The following is a 16,696-nucleotide window of genomic DNA, read 5'->3' on the forward strand; positions in this document are numbered from 1 at the left end:
TGCACATTCCGATTTTTACATAATCTGTCCTATTTTATTAGATGTATTACTTTTATCAATAGTCTAAAATCTATTCTGTGTATCTCCATTATTACAACAATACTTTGAGCTTTCAACTTCAGGACATTTAATGTTTATCTGAAAACTCATTATGAATTGTGGCATATTGATGAAATACATTTAATACATTATACATATGTATTATTTTACTTGAGGTAAAAAAAAAAAAAAAAAAAAAATTATAGCAGATAGAGTGGCAATTTTCCTTTACAGTTTACTGGCATTAGTAAAAAAAAAATGAATCTGCATTTCTGCAAATATGCATTGTTTGAACATTCCTGTTCCTGTCTCTGCATGTGTTAACTACTAAAGCAGCCTATCTGTTACTGTAGTTGCTTCTTCCTGGGCCGAATATGTAAATACGTATGTATGTATATGTAAAGTGTACTTCCTGTATTCATTTACGTTACACTCCTCTCTTCGGTCATCGATGAGAACATTCACTATACTTCTGTAAATTGGGTTACTTTCAAAATATTCTTTACTTGTTTCGTGCATCATAACTTTATCAGGCTAAGATCAAATGAAAACAGTTCAACAAAAAAAAGATTTTATTACAAATGTACAAAAATACTGTATCAAAAGACAAATATAACAAACCAGTGAAATAAAGCAGCAAAAATATATAAATATCAATGACCCCACTCAAACAATGTATCTTTTGAATAAAGTTGTATAAAACTCAGACTCTCACAGTAACACCAAACAAGCCATTTAAAAGCATCATCAATGTGCAAATGAATGCATTAAAAATAAAATATAGTAAAGTAAAATGGCAAAGTATGGTCCCATTTGAAAACACTCGGGAGGCTGATCATATTCACAGAGAGTAAAAACATGAGAATGAGCCAATTTTCTTAAATTATAATAAGAATTCAAGTCCTTTACTTAGAATTTAAGTTCTGTCTGGAGGCGTTTTCCCTGTTCTTGTCATGAAATCTCTTCTTGAATTCTTGGAAGAGGCTGCCTGAGCCAGAGACATCTGTGGCTTGGTTGGAACCAGTGTGCTTCATCTTCAAGGGGGTGAAACACCAAGCACCTGAAGATAGACAAGCAGATCAAGGCCGTTTAGATTTATTATCCCTCTATTTTAAAATTCATGAGATGAATACAACATACACTATATTGCCAAAAGTATTCGCTCATCTGCCTTTAGACGCATATGAACTTAAGTGACATACCATTCTTAATTCATAGGGTTTAATATGACGTCAGCCCACCCTTTGCAGCTATAACAGCTTCAACTCTTCTGGGAAGGCTTTCCACAAGGTTTAGGAGTGTGTTTATGGTCATTTTTGACCATTCTTCCAGAAGCGCATTTGTGAGGTCAGACACTGATGTTGGACGAGAAAGCCTGGCTCGCAGTCATCGCTGTAATTCATCCCAAAGGTGCTCTATCGGGTTGAGGTCAGGACTCTGTGCAGGCCAGTCAAGTTCTTCCACACCAAACTCGCTCATCCATGTCTTTATGGACCTTGCTTTGTGCACTGGTGCGCAGTCATGTTGGAACAGGAAGGGGCCATCCCCAAACTGTTCCCACAAAGTTGGGAGCATGGAATTGTCCAAAATCTCTTGGTATGCTGAAGCATTCAGAGTTCCTTTCACTGGAACTAAGGGGCCAAGCCCAGCTCCTGAAAAACAACCCCACACCATAATCCCCCCTCCACCAAACTTCACAGTTGGCACAATGCAGTCAGACAAGTACCGTTCTCCTGGCAACCGCCAAACCCAGACTCATCCATCAGATTGCCAGATGGAGAAGCGTGATTCGTCACTCCAGAGAACACGTCTCCACTGCTCTAGAGTCCAGTGGCGGCATGCTTTACACCACTGCATCCGACGCTTTGCATTGCACTTGGTATGTATGGCTTGGATGCAGCTGCTCGGCCATGGAAACCCATTCCATGAAGCTCTCTACGCACTGTTCTTGAGCTAATCTGAAGGCCACATGAACTTTGGAGGTCTGTAGCGATTGACTCTGCGCACTATGCGCCTCAGCATCCGCTGACCCCGCTCTGTCATTTTACGTGGCCTACCACTTTGTGGCTGAGTTGCTGTCATTCCCAATCGCTTCCACTTTGTTATAATACCGACAGTTGACTGTGGAATATTTAGTAGCGAGGAAATTTCACGACTGGACTTGTTGCACAGGTGGCATCCTATCACAGTACCACGCTGGAATTCACTGAGCTCCTGAGAGCGGCCCATTCTTTCACAAATGTTTGTAGAAGCAGTCTGCATGCCTAGGTGCTTCATTTTATACACCTGTGGCCATGGAAGTGATTGGAACACCTGAATTCAATTATTTGGATGGGTGAGCGAATACTTTTGGCAATATAGTGTATGTTTCAAATAAACAACCCCAAACCTTGTGTTGCATGGCTAGTCTTCATCCTTCTAGCTAGTTTATCTTCTGGGTGTGACATCTCTTAAGAAAAGGGGACAATAATTTAAATACATACATTAAGTACATACAACACAGCAGACACAAATACATACACATCCCGTAAATAAAAGAAGTATAAATAAGCATAAAGTTACCATTTTTTGAATTTGTGGACTTGTCCACTTGATCGCCATTGAGTTCATTTCCATCCGTAAAGTTGAAAGACTTGGGCAATACTTTAAATTCCAACCCAAGACCCTCCTCCAATGGCATCAAAGCAGGGTTCCCCATTTCGTATTGACTTTTCATTACAGTCAAAGGTGACTGCAAAGAAGATTTGGATGGCATGTACTTCCCCCTTATAATAAATTTATTAATAGAAATTTGTTTTGTTCTATCATTCAGTTTTCCCTTTCGTCTATTTCCGTCAGCAAAATGGACTTTGCTCTGGGGATTAAAACTTGGACTAACCAGTTTACTGATTGATGGTGATGAAAGTGCATTTTCTTTGGAAACTTCAGAAACTCTTTTTTGGGTTATTTCATGTGAAGGGGAGGATCTGCTCGGATCAATGGTTGTAAAGGATGCTCCAAATATTTTCCGTCTCGTCTCCAAAGCATCTTCATTGTTCAGAGATTCTAGCCATTTACGCTTATTTGACTTGCTTTTCTCTTCTGTCTTCTGATGAGAGCTTAAAATTACTCTAAGAGTTTCTGGTGGTTCTTGACAACTTTCTTTAACTTGATATCTTCTTGTTGGCATTACTTTATTGCTTCCATCTGAAGATGACCCATACAGTGAAAGACATATAGTTTTGGTTTTCTGTCTCTTAGAATCAGGATCTAAGGGGTCTTTCTCCACCTCACAAAGCTTCAGAGTCTCATTTGTTGCACATTTTGAAGGCGATTGCTCTTCTGTTTGCTCTGACATCACTCTCTCTACCTCAAATACCTCTATTTCAGAACTTGTATTGTCCTTCACAATGTTTATCTTGTCAACATAAGCATCATTTGTATGTAACATTAATGGGTTTTTTGCCTCTGTGCTTTGAGAAGCATTTTCGTCCATTCTTTCAGGAGAACCAAATTCCAATTCCATAGGTCCACATTCATCAAAGAAGGCATTGCTACCATCATCTTTATTTGTCAGCACCTCTAAATTCGTAGCATGGGCCTCTATTTCAGTCCCCTTTTCATTCAATACTGCTTTTTCCTGGCACTTGCATGATGAGCCATCTCCATATTGCAAAATTTGAAACCATTTAGCAAGACAACAGTAAGACTCCAACTCATCATGAACATCACTTTGATTGTTGCTTTCTTTTGGCTTAACATCTTCTATGAGCACTTCTGTGTCAGACCTTATATCCAGGACTAGAACTTTTAGCTGGTCCTCACTGGAAGGATGTTTAGCCATGGCCTTTTCTAAGCTTTGATCTTCCATCTCACCAGTAAACCATTGTTCAGCCATTTCGTGTGAAAGAACATTAATCTGAACAGAGGCTAAAGCGTCCACAGCAACTCCACTAGGTTCTGGCTCAGTCTCACATAAAACACTCTTATCCGTTCCTGCACAGTCATTGTTAGTTATTTTTTCATTTGGTTCAGTTTGTATTTGAGATGGCACAAACTCCTGTTGTTCTGCGACAAAAGGATTACGTTTCGGTGAGCTTGTGCAATCACTTTGACTGCTTGATTCATCAATCAACACAAGATTTTTGGCTCCAGCACAATTACTAAAATGGTCATCCAGCCTTGACGTTTCTGATGTTCGAATTGAGCATTGATGCTTTCTTTTCAGAACACTGTTTTGTTCATTTAATATTTGACGTAAACGTTTTCTGTTTGAAACATTCAGTCTTTCCAGTTTCTTAGCCATATAAGTCATGGCCTCCAGTGGATTTACAAATTTTGGTTGACAGTTGGTTACTTCTTTGACCACACCATTAGGCTTTGGCAAGCCGTTATCAGTCACAGGTAGTGATTGCTCAAAGGAAATGGGTAAGTTTTCAGGAAGAGTCTGATTTAACTTCAAGCATGTTTGTTCATGTATTTGGGGTGTATCGTTAAAAGACTTGTAGAGTTCCTCAAGAAGATGCAACCCATATGACTTGTGCTGCATCTCCTGTGGAGCAGCACTGTCTTTTTGCAAGCCATTATCTTCCATCACCTCACCTGCAAAACACTGTTTAGCTATATAGTGTGAGAGAACATTAATCTTAAGAGATGCTAAAGAGTCCAAGCCAATGTCATCTTCTTTTGTATAAGCCACAACTTCTGTACAAGGGTTTGGCTCAGTCTCATCTCTCATACAGTTATCTGTGCCCGCACAGTCCCTGTTAGACAATTTTTCATTGGATTCATTTTGTGTTAGTGATGACACCACTAAATCCGGTTGTTTTCCAACCACGGGATTATGTTTTGGAGAGCTTGCACCATCACTTTGACTTGAGGATTCATGAAGACTTTTGGCTCCAGCACAATTACTAAAACGATCTCCCAGCCTTGACCCTTCTGATGGAGTTGAGTATTGATGTTTTTGGTCCAAAATATCATGCTTTCCAATTTGGCACTGATGCCTTCTTAATGAAACATCAGTTTTTTCCAGTAACCTCAACAGATTGGTCATGGCCATTAGTGGATTCAAAAAATTTGTTTCAGAATTAGTTTGTTCTGTAACCAAATCATTATGTTTCGGTGAGTGATTATCAGCCACAGCTATTGATTGCTCAATGGAAAGAGGCAAGATTTCAGAAAGACACTCAATATCGGAGTTTTTCTCCTGCAACTCCAAGGATGATTGTTCTTCTACTGGTACTTTGTTTGCCATTTTGGTTTTGTATGAATTATGCTCCATTAAATATGGCTTATTAGGGACATCTAATAATGTGCTTTGAATTGATTGTGTTGAATTTTTTGCATTCTTGTCATACCGGTCCATACTTCTCCATTTTTCTATTGATATGGTTTCAAATACTTGGGGTGTTTCCAGCGAAGATGACTTGTGCATTATCTCTGATGGTGCAGCATTGTCTTTTTCTAAGTCCTTATCTTCCATCATCTCACCAGCAAAGCACCGTTCAGCAGTTCTGTGTGGGAGAACATTAATCTGAATAGAGGTTGAAATGTCCATCTTCTCAGTCTCCTCTTCTTCACAAGCTTTTAGCACACTCGCACATCTCACGCCCTTATCTATATCTGTACAGTAACTGTTTTTATTGGATCCATTTTGTATTTGAGTTGATGGCTTAAATTCTTGTTCTAAAACCACAGGATTGAGCTTTGTTGACCTTGTGCAGTTACTTTGGCTGGTTGATTCAGTCAACATGGAACTTTTGGTTTCAACACCATTACTAAATCCGTGATTCAGATTTGGCTTTTCTGACATTCCAGTTGAGTGCTGATGTGCTCTTTTTGAAACATATTGTTTATCCAATATGTTCACCAAAACATTCCTGGCCTTCAGTGGATTTACAACATTTGATGATGGACAATTGTTTTTTTCTGTAACTACTCCATTAATCTTAGCTGAGCAATTATCAGTCACAAGTATTGATTGCTTATTAAAGGATACAGGCAAGTTTTCACCAAGACTCCAATTGTCTGCATGTGTGTCATTTAGCTCCAACTTCTCCATGTTTCTCTGTTTTTCCGCTGTTGGGTCAAATACATGGGGTGTATCCAGTGAAGATGACTTGTCCATCATATCTGGTGGTGTACAATTATCTTTTTGCAGGTCCTTATCTTCCATAATCTCACCAGCAAAGTACTTTTTAGCCATTTCCTGTGGGAGAACATTAATCTGAATAGAGGCTGAAGCTTCAATCTTCTCAATCACCTCTTTATTTATGTGCACAGTCAATTTTAAATTAGGTTTTGGCAAAGTCTTACATCTCACATTGTTATCGGTGACTGTGCGGTCATTGATGTCCATTTTTATATTAGATTTGTTTTTTATTTTAGATGTTAAAAATTCCTGTTGCTCTGCAACCATGGGATTGAGCTTTGGTAAACTTGTGTGGTTACTTTGGCTGGTTGATTCGGTCAACATGGCTTCAACATCATTACAAAATCTGTCATCCAGCATTGCCTTTACTGACATTTCAGTTGGGACATTTTGTTTATCTAACACCTTCACCAGATTAGTCATGGTCTTCAGAGGATTTACAATACTTGGTTGAGAATGGGCTTGTTCTGTAAGCACAACATTAAGTTTTGTTGAGCAGTTATCAGTCACAGGTTGCAATTGCTCCAAGGAAACATGCATGTTTTCACAAAAACTCTCACTGTCTGATTTAGTGTCTTTTAACTCCAAGCATTTTTGTTCTTCAACTGGAACTTTGTTCACTGCTTCTGCTTGGCATTGACTGTGACAAGCTGCCACTAACTGAGCAGAGGCATCTAACAATTTGCTTGTCATTTCACAAGCAGAGTTGCTTACTTTGTGTTCATCCCTCTCCTGGGGGGTACCATGTAAAGACCTATAGAACCAAGAAAAACCACATTCCTTGTCAATGTCATCAAGTTTCTCATTAAGGTTTAACCAAGATGACTTGTAGGGCATCATATTTGGTGGAGTTTCATTGTGTTTTAAAATGTGAAAATCCTTGGCGATTTGGTTGTGTTTATCACCTCTAATTTGCCTCAGTATCACAGGGTCATTTTTCTGACAGTAAAAGAAGACTTCTTTCATTATGTTTTGATATATGCCGGTTTGAGCTGCATTACAAAACTTGCAAAAATCCCCATTCCAATAAATCTTCAAAATCTCCTTTCCAGGATCTGTTTTGCAGACTTTTTTCTGATGTCCATCATCTATTTGCTGAACCATGGCTATTAATGTGTGCAATCTGTCTAGTGACCATTCTATTACAGGAATAGGGGAGCACCTGTCAGTTTCTTCTTTGGCCGTCCTCTGTGAATCTGTGACTGCACAGTTATTGTTAGGCATTTTTTCGTTAGCTTGTCTCAGAGTTGACAGCACAGACTCCTTTTGTTCTGTAACCACTCTATGCAGCTTTGGTGAGGCTGTGCAGTTACTATCACTGGTAGACTCATCAGTCCAAACAGGACTTCTGGCTCCAGCTGCATAACAAAGTCCATCATATAGCCTTTGCTCTCCTCCTGAACTTGGCCGTGGATGCTTGCTTGTCGGGTTATTTGATTCTCCCATTGCCTTCAGATTTGTGTTTGCCAGAGGATGAGGAATATTCGGATAATGGTGTATTGTTCCTTGCGCTGATCTTGCATCAAGAACACTTATCTTTGTATTATGTATGGATTTGTTTGAAGAATCAGCAGATGCTATTTCTACCGGAGATAATGGTGTGACAACAGCAACAGCTTTTTGTGCAGCATTGTTCTGTTGGAGGTTCGGTTTACAAGTAGAAAGTGTTTGCGGATTAGCACAGGTAGATGGGTAAATGTATCCACCAATAGGACTACTCTGTCTATGAGGTGCATTTTCTGTTGGGAGAGGATTTTTCATGGTGGATGATGACTTTCTTTTTTTGGCAGACTTTGACAAATTTTGATTTAGCAAAGTTTGTTTTGGCAAATTATTAGCAGTATTTGCATGTTGCTGCCTACTATACAGGCTTCTAGTATTCACATTTCTTTCAGTTTCATTGTGACTCTGGGTGTCCATAGTTCTGTTTGCTTCAAACTGTTGTGAGCTACTTGGGCCAGTTGAAATGGAGGTAGTTTGTTGTTGTGTGTATGAACTGTTATTTGAGTTAAAGGTCTCTGAGCTTGGTCGGAGAGCACAATGTGACATGTTTGGCCCATTATTGTTCGATGCAACATAAATAGACCCCTGCACATTAATGTTGTTCACTGGCAAGAACATCTGGCAATTAGAAGAGGGCATGTTCCACATAATAATGTGTGAGTTCAGTTTTCCTGTACATTCTGAATTGAAGTTATTTTCTTGTGGTGGCATCATATTCTCAGTAGACTGAGTGCTACTAGTCAAACCTTTGTCACTGGTTGTCTGTAGGACTGTGCAAGAGAACTGTGTTAACTCATTTCCAGTTGCAATTTGATTTGGATATGTGAAGCTTGCAAGATGAGGTGCCACACATTGGTGGTGAAGGATGTGGCCTGGATTATTGGATGTCCAGTCTCCAGATGTGTCCACATTGCCATGAAAGTTTTGCCATTGTCCTGGGCGCTGAGAATCGGCTTGCATTCTAATGAATGTGTGCTTGTTGAATATGTGGTGGAATCACATCCCTGTAAAAAAGGGGACAATTATTAGAACAGTTCTTGCTTGACATTAGAAAGATTTATTAAGCCCTATTCGGACGGTAATTGTTTTACATGGGGGCGTGATTTAATTCCCGGATTTACAGGGGCTAGTCTGTGATTATTACCTTCTGAATCCGAAATGTCATTGTTTTCTCCGACCACCCGCAAGAAACGGCCAAATTACCTACTGTGTTTTGACAAACACCAAGGGCATGTGATAATTTAATTTGTCTGAATCCACATCAGAGTTTAAAAGAAATTAATCAAAAAGTCTTCGAAATACTTCTTGACCACTGCAAAGTGCCGTAAGTAGGGTCCCTATGGTTTCCGCATTGCGAAAAACACGGACAGAATCGCGGAATCTATACATAAAAATGGAATTTACTTATAAACACGGAATCTGCATATTTTTCTGTGTTGGTATTCCAAACCTACGTGTTTCACATAACTCATGATAGTGTAAAATACTCGCAAACATAACCAGTCAGAGACTTTTGAATCCTGCTAAAATATGGCCAAATGAGTCAATGTTGCCTAGTAACCATGTCTCGAATATTCACGTTCACGCGTGAATTGCCATCATTGATAAGAAACATTGATAAGAGTTGAGCATGGTTGCCGTGGTGGATGGGGTGAAGCCTATGTCTTCGTGTCAACGCGCTCAACAAGCCATGTGATAAGATGCGCGGGAATTGGGCATTCCAAAATGGGTGAAAAGGGGAAAAAATCCAAAAAATAAAAAAAAAGCAGCACATGTTAAATTAAATTAAATAACATTAACTGAGGGCATTGAGCCACCAGAAAGGACTTAGTTTGAGCTAAATTCCGTTTTTAAGCTACACTTTTATTTGTATATTTTATTTGGCCTACAGGCTAATTATTGCAATTTCATTTATTTTATTCTCTGGTATGAATTATATTTTTGCCCCGAGAGCTTTTGAGTGGTGAGAGTTTACACTATCCTGAATGTATCCACAGTTTGAATAAAAAAATATTGACATATTGCAATTGTGCACGTAGTTGACTTTTTACAAGTAAAAACTGGTTAAAAATGAAAAATCCAAAAAAACGGAATTTCGAAAAAAATAAAACGGAATTTGAGAAAAAATAAATCGGATTTCATAGGGCCCTATGTAAGGTGCACGTTTATTTTTAAAACAATGGAGGCCTGCATCACAGAAATGTTTAAAATAAATGGGTTGGCTTGAAAAGCAAGCCTACTGATCTACTATTTAAACTTCTTATTAGGTTGGCTTGAAAAAGCCAGGCAGCCTTGTTAGCATCACCCTAGCAACTGCCTAGCAACCAGATGGGGTCACCCTAGCAATTGAGTAGCAAAACACATATCTCTGCACCAGAACATCGAGACTTCTGGGATGGCTCATTTGACTCAGGCTAGCAAGGAGCCTTTTGAAATCACTCTGGTAACTGCCTAACAACCAAATGAGCTCACCCTAGCAACCAAGTGGCAAAACACATATCTTTGCACCAGAACATCGTAGACACTTACGGGTTGACTCATTTGGCTCAGGCTAGCAAGGAGCCTTTTTAGTATCAACCTAGATACTGCCTAGCAACCAGATGGACTTACCCTAGCAACAGTATAGCAAAATGCATATCTCTGCACCACAACATCATAGAAACTTCAACTTTGGCTTCTTTGACTCAGACCAGCAAGGAGCCTTTAAATATCATGCTGTAAAATACTTAGCCACAACCTAGCAACCATTTAGTGCACCCTAGTAACCAAAACCCATTGACTTCCATTCAAATTGGCTTAGATGGATATCTCCGGATCAGAATATCATAGACTTAATTGTTGGCTTGTGTGACTCAGGCCAGCAAGCAGCCTTGTTGGTATTATGGAATATTTTTAATTAATCATTCAGTTAATCCATTTTTGATAATTGAATTAATATTTATGCAATATGCAATGATCTAAAAATGACAATGTGTAATCAATGTACTATGAATAATTGCATTATGAATATTATTCAGTATGTTAGATATTTAATCATTTATTTAATGATTTACTTATCATTTACTTGGTTTAATAATCAAAGTGCAAATCAATGGAAAAATACAACTTAACTTCTTTATGGAGAATTACAGCCTCTCTCTGTATAACTCCGTGAATGACCTTGAAGGAGATGCGTGTGTGTGTGTGTGTGTGTGTGTGTGTGTGTGTTGATACTAAAATGATGATGTAATGTTTTAATAAGACCAGGAGTCAGGCACTGCCTGGTGTCCAAAAAAGGCATATGATGTGTGTGTGTTAATTAGTGCTAGAAATGAGATGAAACATGTATGCGGGTGGACACACATTTCCCATCTTACAGGAATGTTTGTGTAACCAACTACTGTAATAAGGGAAATCATTTCATATACTAAATGAATGCAAAAAGTAATGATAGTTAGTCAATATAAAATATGTAACCATATGAAGTGATTACAGTTTGTTTTATGCATATAAAATGAAACAGTCATGCTTTTGCCAACACTGAAGCAAAGTTGGGTCAGGATGACAAGCTAGAAGGGAGACGGTGATGATAAAACTAGGGAGTCATAAGATGATTTTACTGGATGAAGAGGCCATCACTCAAAGAGATAAGGAGAACAGAAACAGTATAAAATATGCATGTTCTGAAGTGTAATTTTAGATGCTCCATGGACCACCTCGGCTTTGTTACTTTGTAATAAAAGTCTATTTTTGGAATCAGAACTTTGCATCTCTGAGAAATCTCTGACTCGACTGTGCATCGATTGCCATTTTGGGGAATCTGCCACGACAGTATCACCCTGGTAACTGCCTAGCAACCAAATGAGCTCACCCTAGCAACCAAGTAGCAAAACACATATCTCTGCACCAGAACACTGTAGAGATTCCGTGTTGGCTCATTTGACTCAGGCTAGCAAGGAGCCTTGTTAGTAACACCCTAGCAACTACCTAGCAACCAGATGGGATCACCCTAGCAACCAAGTAGCAAAACACATATCTCTGCACCAGAACACTGTAGAGATTCCGGGTTGGCTCATTTGACTCAGGTTAGCAAGGAGCCTTGTTAGTATCACCCTGGTAACTGCCTAACAACCAAATACAAAAGCCTTGCAAAGCAACATGCTAAAACATGCTAGCAATACCTAGCTAAGCATTCTATCTATATATCAATAAACACTCGGACTAGGCATTTTCAAGCCAACCTTTTCAATCTAGTTAACATTAAAGTTCCGAAGTAGCTTTTTAATATTAAAGTTCTGATGTTAGAAAATGGCATACTACCCAGTATGTGAAAATGCATCGATGCATTGCAGTGCATCAATCATTCAAAGAAATTTCAATGCATCGATTATGGAATTTAAGAATCGATTATCATTACAATATTAATACCCAATGTGACATCTCATATTACTAGGGCTGAAACCATTAGTCGACAACGTCAACAATAAAAAATTGTCGACAAAAATTTTCGTTGTCAAACAGTTGTCGAGCGTCTTTAAAGTAAACACGTGACATCTTTAATGCTTTTATATTTAATGCGTTATAGCTTTATTAAAGTTCAAATAATACGGAAGCAGGTCATGTAAATAACTACAAACTCCGAAAGTGGCATTTCTTGGTGCGGTCAGCACCTCTTCGATGAGTTGCACGAATGTCCCGATGTAAGGGGGAAGAGACTGAAACTGCACCCGGCTGAGGCACACTCTGCCTCGTCCCCTTCACGTGCTCGTCGTGAGGATGCTCATCCCCCTCACGCACGCTTGCCGCAGCTAGATTATAACATGATGGCTCGCAATTTATTGAATCGTTATATGTGTGTCACTGTGCATTTCTTATCGTGAAGAAAATTGGCAATGCGCAGCTTTATTAATGAGAGAGAGAGTTTGTTTTTTTGTGAGTTAAAGATGGATTGAACTTATTGAAATGAACAGAAAGGTGAGAGGTAGTCTTCGCACCATTATACACTGCAACAAAATATGTTTTTGATTTGTTTTGGCTTGTTTTTCAATATAAATATCTAAAACTCCTTTTAAACAATGTACATTTACTTTGGGAGTTTCATGGCAGCTTCCCCACACCAGCAATCAAAGCATAGTCGAGTCAAGGATTTCTCGGAGGCGCAAAGTTCTGATTCTAAAAATAGACTTTTATTACAGAGTAACAAAGCAAAGACGGTTAATGAAGCATCCCAAATTACACTTTAGAACATGCCTATTTTATACAGTTTCTATTCTTCTTATCTCTTTGAGTGATGGCCTCTTTATCCAGTAAAATTATCCCAAAATCATCCCATAATATCATCTAATAATATTATCCAATGAAATCTTTTGCCCCGCCATTTACGTCACACTATCTCCCTTCTAACCAGACATCCTGGCCTAGTTTACTTCAGTGGTGGCAAAAGCATAACTATTCCATCTTATATGCATAAAACACTATAATCAACTCATATGGTTACATATTTTATATTACTAACAATCATTACTTTCTGTATTAATTTGATTAGTATAATAAATTATTTCCCTTATTTGAGTTTATTGGTCACACACAAAACATCCCTGTGAGATGGAGAAGTGTGTGCACTGCCACAGGTTTTTTTTTTTTATCCTTAATACTCCCTATGCATCCGTTTCATCCCGTTTATCCTTAATACTCCCCATTTCTCCTGACACATGCATCCGTTTCTAGCTCACACATATTGTCTGCTTCGCATCATGCATTGTCTGACTCGGTTCTATTAAAAGCATTAACTCATTATTCCTTGGCACAGAAAGGGCCTTACAGGGAGACACAGATAGAGACTGTAACTTTCCAAGCTGTATTTTTCCATTATTCTGCACCCTGATTATCAAACTGAGTAAATGATAATTAAATCAATAAATGAATGATTATATATGTAGCATACTGAATAACATTCATAATGCAGTTTATCATAGTACGTTGATTACACATTGTCATTTTTAGATCATTGCATATTGCCAATGCAATCATCAGAATGGATTAACTGAATGATTAAATGAAAATATACCATAGAAGCTATACTGCAGAAGAAAAAATTGTTATCAGAGAATGTTGAATATAATATTAAAAATACAAATAATTTAAAATATCTAAACATCCTTTAAAAAAAAAAAAAGATGCACTGCATTTCACCAAGTGAAAAATATACTTATATTTGAGAATGTATCTTAAGTGTATTTTGTATATAAGTGTTTTTTTCACTTGGTTATACTTCTGCGAGTGCAGTAAAGACAAAATATACTTATATTCAAGATCTGTTCTCTAAAAGCAAGTCTAAATATCTTATATGTTGCTTCTCAAGTAAACGTATATTGTTTTAAGGATTTTTAGACAATTTTAAATGGAAAACAAGACAAAAACACTTGAGTACAATAGAATTTTTTCCCTTTAATTCAGTGAAAATTCAGGGTTTCCCATAGCACAGTCACGTAGGCCATGCAGCCTTCAGAGTTTTCCTGGTTTACATAATGCCCAGGCTACTCTACAAATATCTTTTATATGTTTAATAAAAATATACTATAGTTGCTAATTCTGATCACCAGGAATAATGGATGTTTTCATCACTGTCACTAACTTAAGGAACTAGTGTCTTATCATTACAGATGGTTGGCGTAGATAGTGTTGTGGAGCATGGAAGACTTTTCTTCCCTCTCTGTAAGAAAACTCTCGAAGCCAGGAGTTCCAGGTGTCAAAGGTTAGAGTTTATTGAGCAAACCAACAAACCCGAGATTTCAGCTGAGATCTGACTCTCTTGGTCAAAACCCTCCTTTTTTTATACAGTTTGTTATCTAGCATTACCTCGTGTCTATGCCCTCTTAATATTTTTTGTATCCAATGGATTCTGTTCGCCACCATTATTTCACTGACATCTTTTTAATGGTGGAAACCTGGCTTTTAGTCCATTTAAAAAAATAACATTTTAAATTCATTTATCATGAAAGTATACATTCTGAGTGAATAATACATCACAATCTAAGCAAAATATAGTTACTTTGATTATTGGTTGTGTTAATCTTTAACTTTGCTGTGCTTCCCAGAGTTTTCTCATGTCTCAGTACCATTGTTCTTTGCTACAGCTGAGGACACAAGAGTGTTTCATGCAACATCTCTGCTACAGCTTAGTGCACAGAGTGTTTCTTGCAACATCTCTGCTACAGCTTAGTGCACAGAGTGTTTCTTGCAACATCTCTGCTACAGCTTAGTGCACAGAGTGTTTCTTGCAACATCAGCACTTTCAGTAACCTCATATGCCCTCTCCTGAGTCACATAAAGTCCAGGCTTTCTATGTTTTTAGTTCATGTTTATTAAAAATCTACTATAATAGTCTACTTTGAAGTTGATCATTCAGAGTGATGTTCACTCACAGAGAAAATGAAGTGAGAGCGTGTTACCATATAGGTCATCCTATGCTCACTGGTGCTGGTAATCATTAATGATTTGTAATTTGTAATGTGGATTTAAATTTCTCTCTGGATAATTTGATTTCAGTTTTATACCACCAATTGGGTTTATGATTTTCGAGAATGCCATTCATGGGTTCAATACTCATGTCTAAAATTGCTCTGAGGGTCTTAATTTAAATCCAGCATCTAACTGATTTTTTTGATGGCAATGTTAGTTACCTGTTGGAGTGGTCACTCACTGAAAATTATCCAGAAAGCATCCTCATGTTACAGAAAGGCCTGTGGGTAAACAGAGGAGACTTGAATGTCTTTGATGCTATTTTCACTACTTTTGGATTCCAAAAAAAAAAAAAAAAAAAAAAAAACTAGATCAAGAAAGTTCCAGTGCATGTAATGTTACGTTTAACCATATATGCAGTTATGTAATCAATCAAAAGCCTGTAAGAGAATAATGACTGAAATATTTGATTGTTAAATAGGATATAAAGAATTAGAGATAAGAAAGGGTTCAAGCAACTGTTCTAGCAAAAAGTTTACTCATCATGTAAGAGACATGAGAAATTAAAGGGCATAGTGTATTTTACTAAACAGATGCTTGGCTTTATAAACCATGAGATGACTGAAAGAAAAAAAAAAAATGCACCGTTCAATTTCATTGTATAAGTGCCTAACTGTAACCTCCATGTTTGCTTCGAAACGAAACTACATGTATGTGGTAATGAACATTGCGCAGATGCTGTCGATTGACCTTAACTTGTATTGAACCCAGAATATTCATGCAACAATTGTTGCATCCCGACTGTACATATCGAATCTACAAAAACTAAACGTTATCCTGTAACAGATGCACAATCAAACACTCTGATACAGCTACAATTTAATAAAATAAATAAATAAATAAATAAAAAACACACAGCTTAGACTGGAATGTATTAACACAGTAATTTCCAACCAATCAACTGATATATGTAGTATTAAGAGTTTTTTTTATGATTTTTTTATTAAATGTAACTTTAAAAGCTCTCTAGGGATGAATTTGAATGAAAACGGACTGAAACAAAGAATTCCTCTCCGTGTTCGGAAACAACAACATCGACATATTTTAACCAGCAACCACATTTAAACCAAGAAACCCTGCTCCTCAACAGCAAGACATTACCACCGGGCCATGAACAAAGCCCAAACAAAAACAACATTTGAATAACTTACTGATCGTTCGTGCAAAGAAAGGGTATTCTCTTCCGCTTACTCCATGCAACAGCAGAAGGATTTGATCACGCCTTCATCTGCACGAGAGGTGGGCGGGAACGAAACAGCCCTGAGTTGCCAGGTATCTTTTCATCTTGAAGACTCATGCATTGCAGTTCTTTTGTTGGTGAGGGGTTTTGTTTTTGTTGTTTTTACGGGCTAGTAAATTTTATCCTAACAAGTTAGTGACTTTTACGGAGAGATTTCGCCACAGATCTGATCAGAACTGTAATTAATTATAATCAGTAAGAACGTATTCATAACTGTTAAACAAGAGAAAAAGTTACAGTACTATCATTCCTGAAAGCATATGGCCAGGAATGTATTTGTG

At 37.8% G+C, this 16,696-nt stretch overlaps 1 protein-coding gene across 3 annotated transcripts; it reads right to left on the bottom strand.

Moving 5' to 3' along the window:
* Positions 1-593: 593 nt before the first annotated feature.
* si:ch211-106e7.2 (uncharacterized) lies at positions 594-16,393 on the bottom strand. Of its 3 annotated transcripts, none has more exons than XM_051689822.1 (5): positions 16,327-16,393; positions 15,337-15,396; positions 2,602-8,679; positions 2,429-2,488; positions 594-1,099 (listed from the first exon to the last, which is right to left on the bottom strand). In XM_051689822.1, the coding sequence occupies exons 3-5, from the start codon at positions 8,633-8,635 to the stop codon at positions 945-947; spliced, it is 6,249 nt and encodes a 2,082-aa protein (XP_051545782.1). In that variant the 5' UTR covers positions 8,636-8,679; positions 15,337-15,396; positions 16,327-16,393; the 3' UTR covers positions 594-944. The 3 variants fall into 3 exon arrangements, with proteins under 3 accessions (XP_051545782.1, XP_051545784.1, XP_051545783.1); XM_051689824.1 differs by having other exon boundaries at positions 15,357-15,396; positions 16,327-16,370; XM_051689823.1 differs by lacking the exon at positions 15,337-15,396.
* Between the last annotated feature and the right edge of the window lie 303 nt (positions 16,394-16,696).

This window comes from Myxocyprinus asiaticus, chromosome 46 (genome assembly GCF_019703515.2).
Source record: "Myxocyprinus asiaticus isolate MX2 ecotype Aquarium Trade chromosome 46, UBuf_Myxa_2, whole genome shotgun sequence".
Classification (NCBI taxonomy): Eukaryota; Metazoa; Chordata; class Actinopteri; order Cypriniformes; family Catostomidae; genus Myxocyprinus; species Myxocyprinus asiaticus.